Source organism: Carya illinoinensis, chromosome 6 (genome assembly GCF_018687715.1).
Source record: "Carya illinoinensis cultivar Pawnee chromosome 6, C.illinoinensisPawnee_v1, whole genome shotgun sequence".
NCBI lineage: Eukaryota > Viridiplantae > Streptophyta > Magnoliopsida > Fagales > Juglandaceae > Carya > Carya illinoinensis.
Genome location: NC_056757.1, coordinates 415,113 through 440,127, shown reverse-complemented (window position 1 = coordinate 440,127; position 25,015 = coordinate 415,113). Strand labels below are relative to the sequence as shown.

General features: G+C 36.3%; 1 protein-coding gene and 1 non-coding gene across 5 annotated transcripts in view; both read left to right on the top strand.

Annotated features, from left to right (window-relative positions):
* The window catches only part of LOC122313142 (silicon efflux transporter LSI2-like), a 47,455-nt gene extending 23,276 nt beyond the window's left edge, over nucleotides 1–24,179 (top strand). Inside the window, exons 1-4 of one of the 4 annotated variants that reach the window (XM_043127891.1) lie at nucleotides 19,268–19,417; nucleotides 20,306–21,430; nucleotides 21,586–21,775; nucleotides 23,662–24,179. In XM_043127891.1, coding sequence (XP_042983825.1) covers nucleotides 20,384–21,430; nucleotides 21,586–21,775; nucleotides 23,662–23,909 — 1,485 coding nt within the window. In that variant the 5' untranslated portion in view covers nucleotides 19,268–19,417; nucleotides 20,306–20,383 and the 3' untranslated portion in view covers nucleotides 23,910–24,179. Of the gene's footprint in view, nucleotides 1–19,267; nucleotides 19,418–19,848; nucleotides 21,431–21,585; nucleotides 21,776–23,661 lie in introns of those variants that run through there. The other 3 variants (XM_043127892.1, XM_043127889.1, XM_043127890.1) reach the window with 3 other exon arrangements.
* Nucleotides 8,087–8,193, top strand: LOC122314620. The gene has a single exon (XR_006243835.1). It is a non-coding gene; the product is annotated as a small nucleolar RNA R71 (small nucleolar RNA).
* Nucleotides 24,180–25,015: the final 836 nt, after the last annotated feature.

Sequence of the window (25,015 nt, the reverse complement as noted above, 5' to 3'; positions counted from 1 at the left end):
GGTAAAGCTAAAACTAGTGGATGTGTCAATGCAGCTTTTAGTTGGTCAAAAGCCCAATAAGCCTCCACATCCCATTTGAAATTATCATTTCTCAACAGATTCTTTAGCTTGGCCGCAATGGACCCATAGCCCTTGATAAATCTCCAATAATAGCCCGTGAAGCCTAGAAAACCTCTTGAGGACTTAAGGGAGGGAGGAGTGGGCCATTCTATCATGGCCCGTATCATCCCAGGATCTACTTTTACTCCATGGGCAGAAATGACATGCCCCAAATAAGATATTTCTACACAGCAGAAACTACATTTGCTGAACTTAGCACAAAGTTGATTTTCCCTCAACTTTTCAAGAGTGAGCCTCAAGTGAGTCAGGTAGGCAGCTCATCCATGCTATAAATGAGAATATCATTTAAAAAAAAAAAAAGACCAAAACGAACTTAAGAAGGAAAGACTTAAGGACTTGGTTCATAAAACTCTGAAATGTAGAGGGTGCATTGGTTAAGCTAAAAAGTATAACCAAGAACTTGTAGTGACCCTTGTGTGTTCTGAATGTAGTCTTGTGAATGTCCTTTGGTTTAACTCGAATTTGATGATAACCCGACTATCAGTTAAGTTTAGTAAATACTTGGGCCTTATGCAGCTCATCCAGTAGCTCCTCCATAACTGGGATAGGATATTTATCCTTAATGGTGACGTTGCTGAGGGCTCGGTTTTCAACACATAGTCTCCATGTACCGTCAGCTTTATGGACCAGCAACACCAAGGATGAGTAGGGACTTTGGCTTGGTATAATTATCCTTATTCTAATAACTCCACGATATTCTTGATTTCATCTTTTTGAAACTATAAGTAGTGACTCACTCAAAAATGAGTAGCACTAATGCTATCCCAAGTGCAGGAGGATGTCGTGTAATAATTAGGAATAAATTCCTAGATCGTCTCCTCAGGGAAAGTTACTTAAAATTAAACTTGTTGAAAAATGTAAAAAACTTCACAAAGAGAAAATAAGAGGATGATATGTACAATGGATGGAGAAGTGCAATGAAAATCAAAATTTACTGGTCGTGGACCAGATTCATGTTTGTTTGTTGGATTTAAGTGCAGCGATGAAATGTAAGGAATTAAAATGCAAGAAAGTAAATTAAAATTGCTGAAATTAATAGACTGAAATTTAAAGGAGAAAGAAAAATAAATGACATTAATTTAAATAGAGGAATTAAAGGTGCAAGGAAAAATAAATGACAGTAATTTAAATAGACAGAAATTAAAGGTGAAAGGAAAAATAAAAGACATTGAACTGAAATTAAATAAAAACAGGAATTGTAAGGAATAAACTTGATGTTAAGAAAACTGAAACTTGCTGCTGAAACTAAACAGAAAATAAATTAAGAAAACAAAAACTCAAAACTGAAAACTGCTTCTTCCAAAACAGAAAATAACTTGAGTAACAAAAAAAACTAGAACTCTGTCCGAAACCAACTAGCTTCTAAATGGAAAGTAAAAACAAATAATACAACTAAACTCCTAAAACAACTACCACCAAACAAACAAGTAAACAACTGAACAAGTAAACAACTGAACAAGTAAACAACTGCTGTCCGAATGAGAAAACAAAGAAAACAGAAAATAAACAAACTTAAAACTCTGCTGTAGCCGAATGAGAAAACAAAGAAAACGGAAAATAAAACAACCTTCCTACTGCTGTCCGAATGAGAATAAAAGAAAAACCAGAAAGTTCAACTCCTCTCCACTCCTAAGTCCCCTACTGCTATCCCGAAGGACTCCACAAAAGTCAGCTACCACCTTCCTCCCCCGAATGAGAAAACAAAGAAACAGAAAAACAAACTTCCTTCCACTCCTAAGTCTGAATGAAAAGCATAACAAAAAAAACTAAACTAAGCTACTGCCCGAATTCCCCCCTTCTTCTTCCTTTTATAGCTGTGATTGGTGTGTTCATTGCATGTGCAAGCTGAATGTGTGTTGTCCGTGTGAATCCTTTGCTGCACTTGTGCATGTGTGAGTTATGTGCTGCTGTCGTGTGTTTTGCTGCAAAGTTGTGATCCGAAAGCTTCTTTCTGCTGTGCATGTGCTGCTGCTGACCGAATGGTCTGCTTGTTGTCTGCTGCTGCATGTGTTTTGTTGCAAAGTTGTGAGTTGAGTGATGATTGCTTCCGAGTGGTCTGCTTTGCTGTCCAAGTGAAACTTGTTGCTGCATGCATTTTTCTGTCCGATCCATGTGCATGTTCTGGATGCATGGTCCGAATGATCTCATTGCATGTGTTTTTTCTTGAAAGCTGCTGTGTTGCATGTTTGATTGGAGTTCTTGCTGTCCATGCATGGTGTTGTGTGAGCTGCTTTCCGAATGGTCCTGCATGTGGCTGTGTGAGTTGCATGTTCTAAAAGAAGTGGTCTGCATGTGCTTTGTTAAGCTGTCCGAATGATGGTTTGTTGAGTGCTTCGTGTGAGTGGAGTGCTGTCCAAAAGAAGTGGTCTGCATGTGCTTTGTTAAGCTGTCCGAATGATGGTTTGTTGAGTGCTTCGTGTGAGTGGAGTGCTGTCCAAAAGAAGTGGTCTGCATGTTGTCCGAATGAGTCTGAATGTTCCAGCTAAATTCCTCAATTCCAGCATTCTTTCTTTTCTTTAATGAGGTGGGTTCAGCTCTTCCACTCATTACTCTCCCTCTCTACTCACTTTTTCTCACCCTTTCTATATTCATGCATTCACTTTCAGCCAAACCGACTCCATTCTCTCTTCATCTTAGGATAATTAACTAATAAAGGCTACACGTTCAACACAACAGCCCCACATCAATTGTTCTCCTCCATTGCTGCCTTTCTTCAATCACGGATGATCTCTCAACCGATTGCTGCCTTTATTTATCTTAGCTTTCTCTTTAATCATGCGGCTCCCTCTTCCCTTTTCCACACATGTTTCTTCGTTTTTTATACATGGCCTCAATCCACCAATTTATCTTAGCTTCCTGAGGATTGATATCGGACTTTTATTTGATCATGTGAATTTTATTTGAACTGAAAATAAAAATAATACTCAAAAATAAATTAAAAGAAAAATAGATTATCACAAATAAACTATATATGTGAGGAAATATTGTCTCATTAAATTATAGTTATAAAATTAAGCATAAACATGATATTAATCAATTAAAAATCACAACTCGTATTTATGCTTATTAACTATTTTTCCATCTAAAACCAATAATAATGTCATGATGAATTTAAAATACATTGGTTTTAAATAGCTAAAATATGCAATATTTCAGCTCAATCAAGTAGCGATAAGGTCGGGCAAAAACAGGTTGGGTCTTTGGTTGGAGGTTAATGGCATGGTCATGCGAACGGGTGGATGGTAGGTGACCGGTGCAAAACTGCAAGTGCACAATATCGTAGTTTTATAGTAAAGTAATAAGTAGAGTATCGTCCTCAGGGATTGGTACCTTACTCTTGCCAAATACCAAAATTATACTAATCTCAATTTTATCTAGAAGAATCGCTAAGGTTTTTGTAGTTGCAAATAAACTTAGATCAACTCAAGAGAAATAAGCAAAGAAAATAAAACTGACTTTCAAAGATCAAATTCAAAGGGGAAGAAAACTTCTAGGAAATCGATTTCACCATAATTCTTCACTATGCTTTTCTCATCCAGCTAATTTAACTTAAACCTCTTTTGTCTATTAGCAAATCTCTAATTCATCCAAAAGCCTCTTTCGATAGTCAATTGGAATTGATTCTAGTTTATCAATTCACACAAGAGTATGCAAATTAAATAATTAAGAACGCAATAAGACCAATGATTTAATTACTACACAGGTTCATACAAGTCTTTCGATCTCTATACTTACCTATGTTGAAATATCCAAGATCTACCCTATGATTCCCTCTTTCGATAGCAAATCACAAGATTAATAATCATCTAATCAATGGCCAGTTAATTAGAAGCATTAAACTCAGAATAAATCAGATAAACAAAGAGAGAATTGCATTAAATTAGCATGGACAAACAAGCATAGTTCGGAATTAGGTTACATCGTTTTCCTAGAAAGAAGAAAATTTAGCTCATGCTAGAATTGGAATTCAACATAAACGAATTCACCATAATTGTTCTGAGAAGATGGGAAGAAGAAAATAAACACTGAAAAATCCTCCTTGCAGCCTCAACTGGTCGTCAAAAGCTCAAGGGAACGATTCAACGCCTTTCTCCCGTCCGTGCTCGTGTATGAATCCAACGTACGTGCAATAAATTGGAATTCCGTCTCCAAAACAAATGATTTGAATCCCTCTAGCTATGTTTTTCTCTCCCAAAGAGTGTTCTCCAGTCAAAAACTCGCGGCTCTAGAGTGAAAAATGGCTTTTATATGGTCCCACGGCGGAAAACCTAAAATCTGTCAAAATACGATGTTCGCTCGAGCGGGGTGTCGAGCGCGCGTCGAGCGTTCGACTCTGCCTGATTTCACTCTAGCGTCCTATCGCGCGCACATCGAGCGTTCGACTCTGCCTGATTTCGCTCGAGCGGCCAATGTCTCTACTCGAGCGATCTTCGTTTTTCAGCAACCCGCTCGAGCTCCCTGTCGAGCGGCAGTCGAGCGTTTGAATCTGCCTGAATTCGCTCGAGCGGCCAAAAGCCTCCGCTCGAGCGAACTTGTAAAATCTGCAATATGAAATTTTGCAAGCCATCAAATACCCCCAAACTTACAACTTTGTTTGTCCTCAAACAAAAAGAAAAACAAATGATAGTTTAGGCAATATCAACTCGACCCCAAAGAGAAGTATCATCATTCACCAAGCTTTTATGAATTTAGATTTCATCTCTAGTATCTTACTCTTTTAACATCAAAGATAGCAAGAAAATCAATCAAAAATTTTACAATTTGTCAAGCAAGAGTTAGGCGTTTACTTCAACCTAAAGCTAAGACCTTGAGTGTGTGTGTGATATAGTCAATTTAACCTCAAACCACCTGCAAACTCAGATAAAAGTAGAACAACCAAAATCAGAAGAATTCTCTTAAAACTTAACCCCATAAGTCCAATTTTCAGAAATCCTCTCCACTAATGTAGTCAACACCAAAATCAAAGATCAAAAGGTCTTTATTAAGGTTGTAATGATAGGCCACAGGGTGAGGGTTAAGAAAGAACTGGATATGGGAAATTAGATCAAACTGGGAAAATACTTAGTGAAAAGAACATTAAAAGAGAAACTCACATGATTCAAATCATAGCTCTTTCTTGGCAATATGCTCATACTTGTGGCATTATTATTGCTGTAATCACTGATGTAATACCAACACTTCCCTTAACAAAATTTGAGGTAATTCACTTTCCGCTTGGCGACTTCTTTTTCTTTTCTTTTTTTTTTTTTTTTTTTTTTTTTTTTTAATTTTTATCACTTCCTTTCTTCTTCTTCTTTTTCTTTGATCAAACAGAGCAAACATAATACGTTTCATCATGTAACCAATTTTCTCTTTTAAAAGTAACTCTCCACCAAAGTATTTTCTCAAACTATTAACGGTAGATTCATTGTTTTTCAGGCTTAGAGCGGGCATGGTTTATGTAGTTTAAAGAATCAATAAAGGCTCATGAAGGCTCAAGGGGGTTGACTATGGAAACACACCATGTAATGATGGCATGACATTTAGGACGGCTGGGAAAGCTTTTTGGTTATGCCAAAGAAATGCCTAGATCATTTCTCTAATATTAGGTCTCGACTAGGATTTCGTCTCAAGGACCCATCAACGGATTCTAGAGCAAAGCAAAATCGAACCTCCCTCTTTCAATTAATTCAACTTCTTCTCTTCATAAGCAAAATGGAATAAGAGAAAAACGACTATGTGCTCAATTGTGTTCAAGGTCAAAGATTTAAACCAAAGTACCCACAAAACTTCACTTGACATAAAAGAAATTTTTGAAAATTTTTCTCAAAACCATCTTCAATCACAAATTTCAGAGTCATAGAGAATTCAATCTTACTCCAATGCATGCTTGGTAAGAGACTCAAACAACCCATCAACAACCCAAGACTTAGAAAACAAGAGGATCAAATAATTATAGGAGTTTACACCCCCAAACTTAAACTAAACAATGTCCTCATTGTGATGCAAAAGTAAAAAGGATTGAAGAAATAAAGGAACTTCCCTGGTTTCATGGTGAACCTTCCGAGGTTTTTAAATTTTCCAGCTCTTTATTCTTGCTAAATAAACCTGCATCAAAAACCAATTTATTAATACTTAAATAAACAAAGATAATAAAATAAATGAAAGAGTGAAAGATAGATCTATGGGTTGCCTCCCATAAGCGCTTGTTTTAAAGTCTACAGCCAGACTTTTCAATCTTCCTCAATCGGGATCTCTAAGAGGAATAAGAGTACAGTTCCTCTCCACTTCATTGCTAAGTGATGTATCTTGCTGCAAGGCTCGTTCTAGGTGATTGGCTGGTGCATCTTCTTTAAAGGCCTTTTCTTCACATTGCTTAATGTCATCAATCCGAAAACAAGTGCTTGGCTCTTCTGGAATTCTCATGGCTTGGTAAATGTTGAACATAACTTCTTCCTTGTTCACTCTCAATGTTAACTCACCCTTTTGAACATCAATCAAAGCTCGTCCCGTGGCCAAGAATGGTCGACCAAGAATTAGTGGGACTTCTTCATCTTCTTCCATGTCTAACACCACAAAATCAGCAGGGAAGATAAATTTATCTACTTTTACCAATACGTCTTCTATGATTCCCCATGGATACTTGATGGACCGATCCGCTAGTTGCAAAGAAATTGTTGTAGGCTTCATCTCTTCAAGTCCTAGTTTCCTGCAAACAGAAAGTGGCATAAGATTAATGCTAGCACCAAGATCACATAACACTTTATCAAAAAATGAATTTCCAATAGTGCAAGGCAAAGTGAAACTCCCCGGATCTTTCAATTTTTGAGGCAATTTCTTTTGAAGAATGGCACTGCATTCTTCAGAAAGCTTCACTGTTTCAAACTCCTCCAACCTTCTCTTCTTGGAAATGATGTCCTTCAGGAATTTGACATAATTTGGCATTTGTTCCAAGGCATCTGCAAAAGGAATATTAATGTGAATTTTCTTAAAAATATCCAAAAACTTAGAAAATTGCTTATCTAGTTTTTGCTTTTGAAAACGCTGAGGGTAAGGAAGTAGAGGAGCAAGAATAGGAGGATTGTCAGGAAATGAAATTGTAGGAGGCAAGTCGGTCTCCTCTAGTGTATCATTGACAATCTCCTCTTCTTCTACTTTATTCTTGCTTTGGCCAATGTTCACAGCTGTAGGGGTGGACTTGCTCTCCTTCAATGGTGACCTCTCTATTTCTTTTCCACTCCTAAGTGTGATGACCTTGCATTGTTCCTTTGGATTCACTTCAGTGTTGCTGGGAAAAGCTCCTCTTTGTTGGGCATTGATGGTAGTGGCTAGTTGCCCAATTTGCACTTCAATATTCTTTATAGCAGCTCCCATATTGTTACAATGAGTCTCAATGTTGTCCAACCGTGAATCAGTCTTTTTAAACCTTGCATTGGTCTCCTGAACAAAGGAAACCATGGCATCCTCAAGTGACATCTTCCTCTCGCTTGGTTGGCTATCAAATCCTGGGGGAGGTTGAGGTTGCAACACATTCTTCGTATTTCCATATGAAAAATTCTCATGATTTCTAAGCCCTGGATGATAGTAATTTGGCAAAGGATTACCACGATAGTTGTAGTTCCGATTGTTGACATATTGAACTTGCTCTTGACTCGCCTCATTGCTTGGAACTATCATGCTTGTGGATGCAACATATTCTGTACTTTGTGGTATCCTTTGAGTTGTCAAGGCTGAAATCTGATGAGATAGAGTAGCTACTTGAGCGGAAAGAGCTGCTATCGGCTCCAATTCATGAATTCCAGCTACCTTCTTAGCCAAAGTCCTCTCAGTTGGCCATTGATAGTTGTTTGAGGCCATTTCCTCCAAAAGTGCAGTAGCACCTTCAGCTGTCTTCGACATCAAAGTTCCACCAGAAGCAGCATCAACTATAGTTCGAGTTTGCCCATTTAACCCATTATAGAACATCTGAACTTGCAACCAATCTGGCAATCCATGTTGTGGGCAACGTCGAATCAAGTCCTTATACCTTTCCCATGCTTCATAGAGTGACTCAAAATCATTTTGCTTGAATTGGCCAATCTCACTCCTGAGTTGGGCTGTTTTGGCAGGAGGAAAGAATTTAGCAAGAAACCTCTCAGCCATGTCCTGCCAACTAACGATGCTTCCCGGTTGTAGAGATTGTAGCCAACCTCTAGCCTTGTCCCTCAAAGAGAAGGGAAACAATCTCAGTCTAATGGTGTCTTCAGTAACACCATTAATCTTCACAGTGTCACAAATCTCCAAGAACATAGCCAAGTGAATATTGGGATCATCAAGTGGTGATCCACTGAATTGAGCCTGCTGCACCATGCTAATCAAAGCTGGTTTGAGCTCAAAGTTGTTGGCATTGATTGGCTGGCGCATTATGCTCGAGTAATTTCCATTCACAACTGGCCGTACATAGTCCTTCAAGGTGCGTGGTAGTACCTCACGATCTTCTTCAGCCATGGCTAGTATCTTATTTCTTCTTAGTGATCTAAGAGTTCTTTCAATCTCCGGATCAACAGGAATAATATCACGAGATCTAGCACGGCGCATCCAACGTCAAAAACACACCTGTAGAACAAATTAAAACAAAATTCTAAATTAAAACCAAGATTACTTTGTATCGATATTGACAAAAAGAATAAGAATAAACCAATCCCCGGCAACGGCGCCAAAAACTTGACCGGTGCAAAACTGCAAGTGCCCAGTATCGTAGTTTTATAGTAAAGTAATAAGTAGAGTATCGTCCTCAGGGATTGGTACCTTACTCTTGCCAAATACCAAAATTATACTAATCTCAATTTTATCTAGAAGAATCGCTAAGGTTTTTGTAGTTGCAAATAAACTTAGATCAACTCAAGAGAAATAAGCAAAGAAAATAAAACTGACTTTCAAAGATCAAATTCAAAGGGGAAGAAAACTTCTAGGAAATCGATTTCACCATAATTCTTCACTATGCTTTTCTCATCCAGCTAATTTAACTTAAACCTCTTTTGTCTATTAGCAAATCTCTAATTCATCCAAAAGCCTCTTTCGATAGTCAATTGGAATTGATTCTAGTTTATCAATTCACACAAGAGTATGCAAATTAAATAATTAAGAACGCAATAAGACCAATGATTTAATTACTACACAGGTTCATACAAGTCTTTCGATCTCTATACTTACCTATGCTGAAATATCCAAGATCTACCCTATGATTCCCTCTTTCGATAGCAAATCACAAGATTAATAATCATCTAATCAATGGCCAGTTAATTAGAAGCATTAAACTCAGAATAAATCAGATAAACAAAGAGAGAATTGCATTAAATTAGCATGGACAAACAAGCATAGTTCGGAATTAGGTTACATCGTTTTCCTAGAAAGAAGAAAATTTAGCTCATGCTAGAATTGGAATTCAACATAAACGAATTCACCATAATTGTTCTGAGAAGATGGGAAGAAGAAAATAAACACTGAAAAATCCTCCTTGCAGCCTCAACTGGTCGTCAAAAGCTCAAGGGAACGATTCAACGCCTTTCTCCCGTCCGTGCTCGTGTATGAATCCAACGTACGTGCAATAAATTGGAATTCCGTCTCCAAAACAAATGATTTGAATCCCTCTAGCTATGTTTTTCTCTCCCAAAGAGTGTTCTCCAGTCAAAAACTCGCGGCTCTAGAGTGAAAAATGGCTTTTATATGGTCCCACGGCGGAAAACCTAAAATCTGTCAAAATACGATGTTCGCTCGAGCGGGGTGTCGAGCGCGCGTCGAGCGTTCGACTCTGCCTGATTTCACTCTAGCGTCCTATCGCGCGCACATCGAGCGTTCGACTCTGCCTGATTTCGCTCGAGCGGCCAATGTCTCTACTCGAGCGATCTTCGTTTTTCAGCAACCCGCTCGAGCTCCCTGTCGAGCGGCAGTCGAGCGTTTGAATCTGCCTGAATTCGCTCGAGCGGCCAAAAGCCTCCGCTCGAGCGAACTTGTAAAATCTGCAATATGAAATTTTGCAAGCCATCAGTAGGCAAGTTAAGGTGGTGAATATTTCTATGTATTGGTTAAGTAAAAGCTGAAATGGCTCAAGAATTGGTTGTTTGTGATCAGTTTCAGGTTCTTTTGGTGTTGCTTCATGATTGAGCTGAAATATTACATATTTTAGCTATTTAAAACCAATGTATTTTAAATTCTTCGTGACATTATTATTGATTTTAGATGGAAAAATGGTTAATAAGAATAAATACGAGTTGTGATTTTTAAATCATTGATATCATGTTTATGCTTAATTTTACAACTATGACATAATTATGCAATAATTCTTGACATGCACATTCATCACCATACCTTGCTCTTCATGTTATATCAAGGGTCCACTTCAAAATAAGCAACACGTGGGGAGGAAAGCACATTCACATGGACTATTAAAGCTGCTATGCATCTTGGCAAGAAGAAGCAACATGTGGGGACATTAGTATTTTCTATTGACAAAAGATTAAATGGTGGGAAACATATGGACCCATTGTATTATATCTTTTGGACAATAGAATTGCATCTTCACAAGAGGAAAAGGCATGCACTACTCAAGTCATTTGGTGAGGTTGGAGGAAAGTGGTCCGATTGTGATGTGCATGATGAAAGAAAAAAAAAAAAAAAGAGAAATCATTGAGAAGCAATAGCACCCACCGTGACTCACCTTGACATTTCTTTCCAAAAACACAACATGTTCACTTCAAGTGGTCTTGCATCAATGAATTTAATTCCATTCACTTTGATTCCAAGTGAACCCCACAGCTGGATCCCACGGAAGAAATGAAGGGAAAGATGGTGCATTTGAGCTACATAACACGTGGGCAAGGCTGGAAAGTGGTCCAATTATTAAATGAAGAGGAAGTTGATGCATTTGAGCTGCATAACACGTGGGCAAGGCTGGAAAGTGGTCCGATTATTAAATGAAGAGGAAGTTGATGCATGGAGTTGGCTGAAACGTGTGCAAGGCTGGAAAGTGGTCCGGTTATTAAATGAAGAGGAAGTTGATGCATATGAGTTGGCAAAAACGTGTGAAAGGCTGGAAGAGAAAGTCGGCATGATTAAAGTGATGAGGCGATGGTGCATTTAAAGGGGTGGAAACATTGGGACTAGGGGAATTTTGTTTTTCATTAAGTGTGTTGCCTTAATTTCTTTCAAGTGTGTTAGTCGGTTTCATGGAGTAAAGAGTTGTTCTAGAGTTTTTAATTAAGTGTGCTGCCCTAATTTCTTACAAGTGTGTTAGTCGATTTCATGGAGTAAAGAGTTGTTCTAGAGTTTTCATTAAGTGTACTGCCTTAATTTCTTGCAAGTGTGTTAGTCAGTTTCATGGGGTAAAGAGTTGTTCTAGAGTTTTCATAAAAGGTTTGGAGATTAATTTTCAAGAGTGATATGTGAGAAGTTGGTTCTTTTATGCTTTGGATTTCAACTGAATGGTGAAGGAGAGTTTTCGTCCAGACTTTTCATTCTCTATTTTTATTTAACTTCAGTTTAAAGTTTATGGAATAATTTTGAGATTTTTGGCTTAGAAGTTTGGGCAATTTATTTGCTATTTACTTATTTCGTGTTATTTATTTTTCTCACTTCTTTAAACTTTCATTTAATAGTGATTACAATTGTTATGGATTAATTTTGAGAATTTGTGATTTGAATAGAAGGATGAATTCTTGAATCTTAGTTTTGGGACTTTCCAATTTTCAGTTTGTATTTTATCAATTACTTTCAAATCTAGTTTAATCTTAGCTTAGTTTTATTAATTTCTTAGTTCAATTGCATATTAGATTGATTAAAGTTTAAATAGGACTTAAATAATTTCAGTTTCATTATTTAATTTTTAGATTAATTAAGATTGTTCAGTTTAGTTGACTCTTTGATTGATAATTTCAATTTGTTAGTCTTTTACATTTCATTTCGACACTCAAAAATCTAAAAATATGAATCTAGTCCATGACTAGTGCCCTTTTTCTATTCTTGTTGCACTCTTCCATCCATTGCACATACCATCATTTTTATTTTTCTCTTTGTGAATATTTTCACCATTTTAAATGAGTTTGATTTTAAGTAACTTTCCATGAGGAAACAATTTAGGAATTTATTCCTAATTATTACACGACATCTTCCTGCACTTGGGATAGCCTTTGTGCTACTCATTTTTGAGTGAGTCACTTCAACCAACTGCAACAATACTCTTTTATTCACGGTTTGGTTGAGCTTTTGAACTATGCCTTCTTCAATCTAGGTATGTCCACTCCGGCCTTGTAACTTAATAGCATGATGATTATGTGTAAATTAAATTTAAGTTCAGTAAAGTTCCATAGTATAGATCCTAGCATTTGCAACCAATGTATCACTAAAACCATGTCACGCCCCGCCAAGAGTAACACGTACATATCCACACTAAACTGCACCCATTGAATGTTCAAATTCACACCCAACACTTTGCCCATACTATCCACTTGATCACCATTTGCTATTTTTACCCTTACTTTCTCATCTTCAATAACTGGTAATGGGGCACGATTTAATACTACTGGGTCAAGGAAGTTGTGTGTACTCCCTGAATCTACTGAAATAATCACCCAATGACTCCGAATCCTCCTGTTGGGGGGTTTTTTCCCCAAAAGTATTAACCTAACCCAAGTGGATGCGGTGTCTGGACCAAGGCTAGGCTAAGGCCCATTTGACTCAAGACAGCTTATCTATGAGATTCCCAGCCTCGGGAGAAAGCGGGTCAAGCCAACTGGCCAGGTAGGAGAGCACCCAATCTCCATTTACCATGAAAAAAGCAACATGCCACCTTGTTAGGAATCCACGACATGGCATGTGCAGGTAACAAGAAAGGCCCCGAGCCCCAGATGAGCCTCGCCCAAAGGCGTACCAAACATGACATTAACACCTCCCTTTGATATGCACAGGTCTTAAGGCTGTTAGACCCTAGAAGTGCATGCAAAGAAATTTTTGGCTGGTTGCCAGTCACGACCATATTTGTCCCTTCCTCCTTAGTCTCCAATACACTTAAATTCATAGCCATCTCCTCAGTATTCCCCTCAATTTCCTCAATCAAATACAGCTTTGGGTTTTGGCAGCAATGACCCAGACTCCATTTTTCGTCACAATTATAACAAAATCCTAATTGTCTCCTTTCTTTCATTTTGTCTTGGGATATTTTTTGGTCAGAAACAATGGCTGGGTTTTGGTTTTTTTGGTTTTTTTGGTTTTTAGGGATGGGGTTGGGAAGAGGGTTGTATTGGCTTTTATGGAAGTTGGCTGGGAGTATTGTGGCCAAGGAATTGAGGGAGACATTTTCCTCCTAAACTTTTGTAAGGCTATATGCAATAATGAGGGTGCGTGGATTAAACATCCTAACAGTGATTCGAATCTCATCTCTTAAGCCAATTAAAAAGTAGCGTAACTTGTACTGCTCGGATAGGCCCCATAGTCTATTAGACAGGGCCTGAAAATCCACTGTACCAAGTTGTCACAAACGCGTCAACTATTCAATCAGATTATTGTAACAATTAGGTCCAAAACAAATACCTTCACAAATTCCTCCAAACTTGTCAAGGATCCTGACTCATCCATATCTTGAAACCAGACTAGGGTCTTGCCCTCCATGTGGAATGAAATCAAATGCATATGGTGTTGTGGGGGTGTTGTATGGAAATTAAAGAACCAATTTACTTTATAAAGCCAACCAAGAGGATCCTCACCTTGGAATGTAGGGAAGTCCAAAGGGATTGCCTTGGGGTGAATCTCAATAGTGTAAGGAATCATCATAGCATTTATGCTGGAATTACCATCTTCTGTTTGGACTCCTGACTATTGATTATGTTGTGTTTTCAGATCTGTTGCTAGGGCCAAAAATTGCTGTATCATAGCCTCCATCTAATGCTACATAGTCATCATCTCCACTTCAACAACTTTGAACTGAGCTTTAGAAATTTTCATATGCGATTCGGTGGTCTTCTTGAGGGCATGAAAACCTTCCTACAATTGAGTTAGACGTTTACCTTCGACCATGGGTAATGAGGGAGGATCTTGGGCTCTAGATACCACTTGTAATACTCTTGTATAAGAAATGGTGATGAACAGATGTAATGGCTAGGAAATTGATTAAAATGGAAAATATATTGAATAGTAATGATAAATGCTCTCCTCGAGGGGAGCTCTCCTTCACAGGATTTAGAAAATGCTCTAGATGCCTCTTCCTGTTTCCCCCTTGTGTATTTAGCTAGATTAGAGTTTCTTACAACTGGGCTCGTGAGCCTTCAATACAAAGCAAGTAAAACAATATGAAAGATAAATGATAAAATGGCCTAAGCCCTTCAAAGGGCCCAAGCCCACTTGGAGTATAAGCCCTCTTGCACTTAGCTTCCAGATCGCCTCTTCACTTCGGTTACATTCCTAGTTAGATCCCAAGGTTTCCCTTCATGTTGCAGCCAATTTACCTCTTCCTTCATCCCTTACCAGCGTATAATAGATGAAGAATGGAGATGATGAACTGAGAGTTGGCTAGGTTTTGATAAGAAGAACTCAATTCAAAACATATTACTCGGTGATCGGTTTCAACCAATATTAGGTGTAGCCAACCCGTTATTCAACTTGATCCGATGAACTCGACTTTTTTCAAGTAGGTGATATCGGATCTTGCGGATGGATTGACATAAGGCCTTTTATGCACATGCCTACATTCAACCTCTGAACTGAACAAAGAGGGAGTTGAAATAATTTGCAACTTTTAAAATTAGACAAGTGTCATATGCGTGTAAAAGTTAAAACTTGTATTCATCTCCTACCTCCTACTTTGGGATTGGATGTATTAGATTCTAGTGAAACTTTTAGGCCAAAGTTAAAAGAAAGAAAGCATTTTTAATGGAATCGCCTAATAGGACTAATCTTGTATTCATCTCCTACCTCCTACTTTGATGTATGCTAATAGGACTAATCTAGGCATCTTTTTACAAGGTATGTAGAAACAAAGAAAACTATCTACACCTAAAGAAGGCAAACCACATTTATCAAGTGTAAAAACACCTATCGATAGTTTTGGAAGCATGACTATAGAAAAGAAAAAGTCATTATGATTGCTGCCTTCATATTTGCAAGACCATCTGTAAGGAAATTTCCTTATCTAAAAATGTGTTCAATTTTAAAATGGAAGTGGGATGGTAAGGTGATAATTGATGCTCAACTTGCAGGAGATAAGAAGTCCAAGCTATAAAGTTGAAATATCAGTATAGGTGTTAGTGCCAATGCCCAAACTTGCTGGAAAACCACATAAAAAAGATCTTGAGAATCTTGAATCATACCACCACATACAACTAGTCTAGGATTCCAACCCTTTAGAGGCTCAACCCAAATTGAGTTTCAATCTACCTCTCATAGGAGGCATCCAAGAAACCAATAATGCCTTTTTAGCTTTCACCTCAAGTATAGGCACCTTGAGCAAGTTCAAAGTAATAACGTGTTGTTTATATTCAACTCTTGGAGCCATCTTGTTACTTTCCATATGATAACTGAGGCAGGTTTGAGTTGGCCTTCAAATTTGCAGCATTGTGATTAAGCCACAACTCTCAAATAATCAAAGTTGGAACTAATTGACCTAAAGAATGAAGTTGGTCAACTTGCATAAAAAAGGTCACCGAGAGGTTAGTTACTTTTTAGCCAGGTGTTGCCAGCAATGAAGAACCTGTGTGTAAATCCACCCCAAAATCAAAACACATGTTTGTGTCGCTATTATGAAGTACTAGAATTTTAAAGTTCGACTGGAAGGACTGTGCAAAAATAAAATGGACCCAACTAGCCCGTGAAGCCCAACTGTGCTGGCCCGAATGAAGTCAGGTGGAATATAATCAACTTGACAAAACGTTCGACAAAGCTGACGACCCAACGTTCTCCTCTAACCCTAGTTGCAGCTCCCCACACCTCTTTGTTGTTCATAACTTTGTCACCCCCTCTATTAAGTATCAGTGAGTGAAAAAGATTGTAGCAGAACAAAGAATGAAAAAGAAAGAATCATGGAAATCTTTATTGAAGAAAGAATCAGAATTAATCGAGGAAACTTGATTGTTTACTATACAAGCATCTTACAATTTTCAGATGATCCATTGTCATCTTCTCCGGCCCCTTTAATACTAAAAGAACTACAAAACCTAGATTAGTATAAATCACCTATATTGTAATACTTTGTAAACACCTAGAATGCACGGTATTGTGATACTTCCTAAACATCCAAAATGCACTGTTTAACAAATAGAAAGAAACATTTTGTTTAACCAATACACTAAGGGTCACGTTTTGCATATTCTTCTTCCTTTCTCACAAAGTACACCCTGCTATCATTCCCACGCCAATGAAAATTCTTCTCCAATTGAGAAAACCTTGACCACAAGAATGAGATATAATGGATCCGTGAATGACTCTTTTTGTCTTCGATCGGAAGGAACTTAGGTGGACAAGGGTGTTTGGATGACAACTACATACATACATATGTGTGCAGTTAGTTGTTGAATATTTGGGATGGATAATTAAGAAGGAAGATGTGAGGCAGGCAGATATATGGCTATTGGTTCAATTATTTAAAGGTGCTTTTATTCCGTCCTCTCAAGGCTTTCCTTAACTATATTGTTAGTGTATCTTATTTTTATTTTTTAATGTTAAAAAAATCATAAATACACAAATAATAACTTTTAAAAAAAATTCAAATAAATTAGCAGTAATTTTGAACGATATATTTGAGAGCCTACATAGCATTTTTCATCATTTAATCGTCCATGTTCTAGTGGTATTTAATAATTTTTCAGCTCTTTCAATTTTAGAAATTAATAAGAATTTTATCAAGGTTCCTCCACAATCACAGGAGTCGGTGTCCAAAAGAACCGAGGATATGTGTTAAAACATAAATTGGAAAACGAAATGAACAAGCAATGCAGAGAAAATCTTATTTCATTGATCTGTTTTTTATTGATACAAGGATCACTCTTATATATACATTTACAAAAGCTGAAAAGAAAAACTTCTAAAAATTAACCTTTTAATCTCCTGGTGAGTTGCAAGTAATAATTCACAGCTTTATGGACAACATGATTTATTAAGTGCTGCAATTATAGCCCTCATTCAAACGAGGCTCTATGCTATTATTGCAGGTCATATTCCAGCAAATCCAAAAGACAAAACAGAGAGCGAGCATAGAGAAATCCACCAGAGATCGAAATCGGCTAGAGAGAGTAACCTGTGATAGATCGGAGTAGGTGAGAGTGGGGCAGATGGAGAAGTACGTGAGGCTTGAGAGTGGGCATATTTGAACCTTGTGGAGAAACAATAGCAGGGTTAAACTGCGACCACAAACTGTGACGACCCACAACGACCACAAATTGTAAAGACGAACGGCGACCATGTAATACTCTTGCGTAAGAAATGGTGGTCAACAAATGGAATTTCCTTGAAATGGAAAATATATTAAATAGTAACCATAAATGCTCCACGGGAGCTCTCCTCCACAGGATTCGAAAAATAATTAAAAAGGATAATGATGAGTTGTTTCATAACGATTTCACCGACGCAAAAGAGAAGTCAAAAAAAGGCTGCCATTGTTTCATACTTTTTAAATTTTTTTCTTTTGCAAACTACAATATTCAATCAAAGATACTAAATTTATTTATTAAATTAATATATTTTAATCGTCACAAATTTTGAACGTAAATAAATTTTTAATTTTATTAAAATTAATATATTTTAATAAAAATATTATCATCTTATAATATTATTATGAAATATATTATAAAAAATTATATTAATTTTTTAAAGTTGAAAGAACTGAAAAATTATTAAATACCACCAGAACATGGAAGATTAAATGATGAAAATGCTATGTTGACCTTCAAATATTTCATTCAAAATTACTGCTAATTTATTTGAATTTTTTAAAAATATTAAAAAAAATTATTATTAGTGTCTTTATGATTTTTTTAAAATTAAAAAATAAAAAAGAAATATATTAACAATGTTGTTAAGGATAGACTTGAGAGGACGGAATAAAAGCACCTTTAAATAATTGAACTAATAGCCATATATCTACCAGCCTAGCCTCCCCTCTTCCTTCTTAATTATCCATCCCAAATATTCAACTACTACATACATACATATATGTAAGTATGTATGTATGTATGTATGTAGTATAGTTGTCATCCAAACATCCTTGTCCACCTAAGTTCCTTCCGATTGAAGACAAAAAGAATCATTCATGCATTCATTATCTCATTCTTGTGGTCCAGGCTTTATCAAGTGGAGGAGAATTTTCATTGGTGTGGAAATGATAGCAAGGAGTACCATGTGAGAAAGGAAGAAGAACATGCAAAATGCGACGCTTATTGTATTAGTTAAACAAAATTTTTCACTGAATTAGTTAGAAGATATATTTTGCCGAACGTTTTATCAAGTTGATTATGTTCAACCTGACTTCATTTGGGCGAGCAGGATTGGGCTTCATAGCCTGTGGATATCGTATGGGAATGGCAGCCTTTTTTGACTTTGAGCTCTTTAGTCGTTAGTGAAATCATTGTGAAACATCTAACTTCGTTTAGATTCAAAGATGATGAGATAGTTTTAACTTTTTAGACAGTTAATAGATGTGAGTTCTACCAATTATTACATAGTATTTTAATGATTTTTTTTAGTTATAAATATATTTATTAATAATATTAGTAATTTATAAATTACCTTATACTCAAATATAATTTTTTATAATATCTTCCATAATAATATTATAAGATGATAATATTTTTTATTAAAATATATCAATGTAATAAAATTAAAAATTTGTTTATGTTCGAAATTTGTGACCATTAAAATATATTAATTTAATAAATAAATTTCGTATCTCTCAAGTTGAATATTGTAGTCTGCAAAAGAAAATAAATTTGAAAAGTATACAAGTATACAATAAAAGTAGTGGCCCCCACCAGCGGTGACCTAAACATTTCCCATCACATCATTGTCTTTTTTTGAATTGTTTCGGTGGAGGAGAGCTCCCTTGGAGCATTTACGGTTACCATCCAATATATTTTTCATTTTATGGTTCCTGTTCCATTACATCTGTTCATCACCATTTCTTATATAAGAGTATTACATCGTTGCCATTCGTCGTCACAGTTCGTGGTCGTTGTGGGTCTTCAACGTTTGTGGTCACGGTTCATCCTTTCTGTTGCTTCTCCAAGTGATCCAGATCTGCCCACTTTAAAGTTTCATGTACTTCTCCATCTATTCCACTCTCTCCTACTCCGATCCATCCCAGGTTACTCTCTCTAGCCGATTTCGATCTCTAGTGGATCTCTCTATGCCCTCTCTCTATTTTGGGCTGATTTGATTACATAAAAATAAAATATCTCATCTCATCTCATCATTATAAAATTTTCAAATTTTTATATAAAATATAATAAAAAAATTTAATTTTTCAAATCTCAAAACAAAACTAATATTAAAAAATTATATTATAATAATAATTTATTTAATTTTTAATAAAATATCTCATCTCATCTTATCTAAACTGTATAATGAAATGAGATTTATCTTTTGGGTATGCTGGAAGATGACCTGCAATAATAGCAAGGAGCCTTGTTTGAATGAGTAGTGCTACATACAATAAGAATCTATACACTATTTTATTTGAAAATACAGATATTTTTAGTCAACTTTATTACTATTAATAAATTATTCACTATTATTTATAAACCATTTTAATACTATTCATATTTATAAATTATTTAATATTATTTCATTACAATTTATAAATTATTTCAATACTATATTTGATCTGCCTTGGAAACAGAAAAATTCAAACAATTCATTTTGGCTAGATTTTGCTTTCAATATGAATCCTGGGTTCTTCTCTTAAGCAGTTCTAGATAAAAGAATAAGAAACGGGAAAAATCTAGATTGTTAGTGCTAGTTGAACTTGTCGATCTCTAGTATTACTTGACCATGGGCTTATGCTTTGTTAGTTTATTAACTATAGAGTAATCGAAACTGCAACATCTTTGCATTCATATCTTCCTAGAATTTTTTTGAGCTTAGTCTTTACCATCCAGCTCTTTAATCGCAGCTTGTCAATGAATTTTCTATCATGTTAGTGCGCTTGATGTATTCTCCACATAAATTTAATTTTTAGTTGTTTTATGGTAAGGTGCCATTAGCTGTGGAATTTCATTAACATATTGAGCCCTTGGAGCTGTAGAGTTTTTTGGCTTACCAAGCCAAAAAAATGGCCTTGGCTACTTCTATGAATGTGGTTCTAGGCTCCCTCGCTTTCGCAATCTTTTGGGTTTTGGCAGTTTTCCCCTCAGTTCCTTTTCTACCAATTGGGAGGATTGCAGGGTCCCTCCTGGGGGCCATGTTGATGGTTATATTCCGAATCATAACTCCAGATCAAGCATATAATGCAATTGATCTCTCAGTACTTGGTCACCTCTTTGGGACAATGCTTGTCAATGTCTATCTCGAAAGGGCTGATATGTTCAAGTACTTGGGAAAGTTTCTCTCATGGAAGAGTAAAGGAGCAAAGGACTTAATTTTCCGAATCTGCCTGATTTCTGCCATTTCAAGTGCGCTTTTCACAAATGATACCGCCTGCATAGTTTTGATAGAGGTTGTTTTGAAAATTGCGAGGCAACATAGTCTCCCACCTCATCCTTTCCTTCTTGCTCTGGCATCTAGTGCGAATATTGGGTCTTCAGCAACTCCAATTGGCAACCCCCAAAACTTGGTCATAGCTGTTCAGAGTAAGATATCTTTCAGGAATTTTCTAATGGGCATTCTCCCTGCAATGCTATTGGGAGTTGTTGCCAACAGTGTAATTCTTATATGCATGTACTGGAGGTTGCTATCTATTCCAAAAGATGAAGAGGATGCGGCTATAAAACATCATAAAGAGGATGACCTGAATTCTCATCCCTTTTCACCAGCCACTATGTTACGTTGTACATCCTCAAGTTCTCAGGAATGTAATTCTACAATGGAAGCTATAAATGAGCAAAGCCCTCCTAACATAAACGAGAACATGGACACTACTTCACACAATGCTGCATTAGAGGAGAGACTAACATACGCATTTTCTGGAGAGTCTTCAGAAGGAAATGAAGATTTGCCCTTGGGATCGAAAAGGATGTTGTGGAAGTCATGTGTTTACCTCGTCACAATAGGGATGTTAATTGCTTTCCTTATGGGTCTGAATATGTTATGGACTGCAATTACTGCTGCACTTGCTCTCGTGGTTCTTGATTTCAAGGATGCTAGGTTATGCCTTGAAAAGGTATAATCTGTTAACATGATGCTCTTTCTTCTAATTACTTTTCCCTTCAACTGTCGGTGGAACTTGAAAATATTAGAGCATACCTTGTAGTAGATATGGAATGTGGATTGCTTGTTCAAGAATTATATCTAAAGTCTATTTCTGTTCATTGCCAGGTCTCCTATTTGCTTTTAATTTTCTTCTGCGGAATGTTTATCACAATTCATGGCTTCGACAAAACTGGCATCCCAGGTACTCTATGGGAATTAATGGAGCCCTATGCCCAAATCGATCGGGTTAGTGGGATAGCAGTCCTGGCCATTATTATACTCATCTTGTCAAATTTGGCTTCAAACGTACCAACTGGTATGCTATTGGATTTTTTCCTTGTATTTTTGTGTTGTTCATTTCATCATTGTTAATCTTCATAAACGAACCCTAGAAACCATTAGAAATTAAACCAAACCTCATGGACTGATACAAGAATTTACCAATTCCTTTACATGCTTTGTGTTTTCGATTGTTCCCATACTCCCTTTTAAATACTTGAGATTTTCTCATGCATGTTCAAATCTCACTCAAGTTGTGAGTGTACCATCATTCTTCTAAGCAGAGCTTTCAATCTAAAAAAGTTTTTTAACTTCCACTGTTACACAATCTAGCAGCTTCTTAATTATTTCTAAAGTAATGATTAGATCTCTCATGGAGGTTTGTCTCTCAATCACCACACAGGGTGTCCGGGACAAAGTGCCACTAATTAGGCTGAAAGAAACATGTTGTGCAACCCATCATTAACCTCTATATTAATAGGCATATAGGGTGTTATAGGAACTATTAACATAGGACCTTTGTCTCCTTTGACCAACTCCTCTTCAGGTCACCCTTAGACCCATCGTTATAAATAGGCTCAGAATCCACAACACCCAAATCCTAATCAATAGGACTATCGACGTCAACAAACAATCCCTTCCATACTTCCCACTCTTTGTGTAGTTTGCCACCCTATGATCTGATTTACAGTACTTAATATCGTGTTTGTGAGTAAGGTGCTGATTGATTGGGTTGTATGTTTTTCACCCTCCTATTTGGCATGAGGGATGGTAGCCCACGACCATAAGTGTTGGACTAGCATTACTCGTGCCACTAGTATCCCACATATTACTTCCCATTGTCTCCTAAGCATGGCCTTTTTCCAAATGAAAGGCTCCCTGATATGTTTCAGACACACTAACATGGTCAAAAGATTCAGTGTATCGAAATTATTGTCTCTTACCATCAAAATATAGAGATACCAATTAGTCTATTAAATTTAGAAGTCTACGCATCTATATATTTGTTTCCTTGTTAGAGATTTTGAAGTTGATAATGCATTGACCACAATCCTAGAATTTCTCCAAGTCAAAGACATGCTTGAAACTCTGAAATTTCTCTTGCAATGTGTGATTTACTCATTTTCAAAACCCTCATTGCCAGACGTAAGCTCCTCCGTGCATTTGTTGGTAATGTAAATTGCATCACATATCCAAAACCCATAGGCACATAATATCGAAAATAAACAATCACAAAAGAAGTAAGGGTTATTTTTACCACATTGATTGTGAGGTTATTTTTCATAAATAATTTGGTCTTAATTGTCTACATTTTTCGTGGTTTAAACTGCATCTCTAGTGGAAACTTTCTTAGAGCTCTTTCGCATAAAAGTATCTAGGCTGCTTTTAAAAAGTATCAAGGGATTTTAAGTCTGAAAGATTATTGCTATATATTGCTTGATTTGAATTTTAACAAAATACTATTCATTTGAGCTCTCACGTATTTTACTCCTACAAAAACATTGTCTTTTGAATGCACATATCAACTTATACTTGATCATTTCAAATCCACATATTAATAAAACTTAAAAATTCATCCACAAATTTCTGTAAGAAAATAAATTTTACTTGTCGTACTTTATTGAAGCCACTATGGAATACCTACAAAATCGAAATAATTATTTAAAAAAATTTGGATCCAACTGAATTGACTGACGAGTTGTGTGATACATTTTAAACTTGAGACTATATGTTATTTGTTGTGCGTGTTTGAAACATTCATACTAATGATGAGTTCCTTCCGTTTAGGGAAAAATCTCTGTAGCATTGATTTATGATTACATGGCTATATATCCCTGATCTAAACCATTATTGATTAGCATTATAAAGGCCATTTTAAACTATTTATGGGGATTGCTTATAACTCATACTTCTACCATATAGTTCTCTTACTTGGAGCAAAAGTTACAGCATCTGCAGCTAATGAGAAAAAGGCATGGCTTATTTTAGCTTGGGTTAGCACGACAGCTGGGAACCTCTCATTATTAGGATCAACTGCCAACATAATAGTGTGTGAACAGGCTAGCCAAGCTCCACACCTTGGGTACAATTTATCCTTTTGGAGCCATCTCAAATTTGGAGTACCCTCGACTCTTATAGTCACCGCTATTGGTTTGACACTCATAAGATGATTTTGATACTCACAAGAATTAGGATATTTTGTGTGGTTAATAAAGTATAAATGCAGATTGTCTCAGACTTGAGCTATTCAAAGCATTTTTATTTTTTTTTGGGTCTCCTTTAATAATATTTTCCTAAACAATACAAGTTGTATCACCATCTTCCCCAGTGCTAAGAGTAGCTTTGTAGTAGTCCTCATCATTATATTGTATGTCTCTATTTTGTTACACTTAGATATGGGTGATCACTAACCCAAAACAAAATAAATGGAGTTGTTGGTACGTTTTATTTGCACAAGGCTAATGTGGGGACTTAACTTCCTCCATCCCTTTAGTAATGTAATCAGTAGGATCGTGTTGGCATTCACTCTTTCCAAAAGCATTTTCACGAACATGATATCACCATTATATTATTCATGACATTGGCCCTTATTTATTTCTTTATTAAAAAAGAAAAACAAACTATCAAATAGACGTTGACTCTAAACATGTTAAAACATAGGCTCTACATAAGTCCATATCCTCGGTTCTTTTGGACACCGATGTGATCGTGAAGGAAACAACGATTGTGGTGGAATTTTTAGGACCATCATTCATAAAATTTTTATTAATTTTCTAAAATTGAAAGAGCTGAAAAATTATTAAATACTACCAGAACATGGACGATTAAATGATGAAAAATTCTATGTATTTATTACTGCTAATTTATTTTAATTTATTAAAAATCTTTTTAAAAAATTATTATTAGTGTATTTATGATTTTTTTAGCATTAAAAATTAAAAATAAAATATACTAACAATATCGTTAAGGATAGACTTGAGAGGACGAAATAAAAGCACCTTTAAATAATTGAACTAATAGCCATATATCTACCGGCCTCTCCTCTTCCTTCTTAATTATCCATCCCAAATATTCAACTACTAACTACATACATATGTATGGATGTAGTTGTCATCCAAACATCCTTGTCCACCTAAGTTCCTTCCGATTGAAGACAAAAAGAATATTCATGTATTTATTATCTCATTCTTGTGGTCAAGGCTTTATCAAGTGGAGGAGAATATTCATGGGCGTAGAAAGGATTGCAAGGAGTACTATATATGTGAGAAAGGAAGAA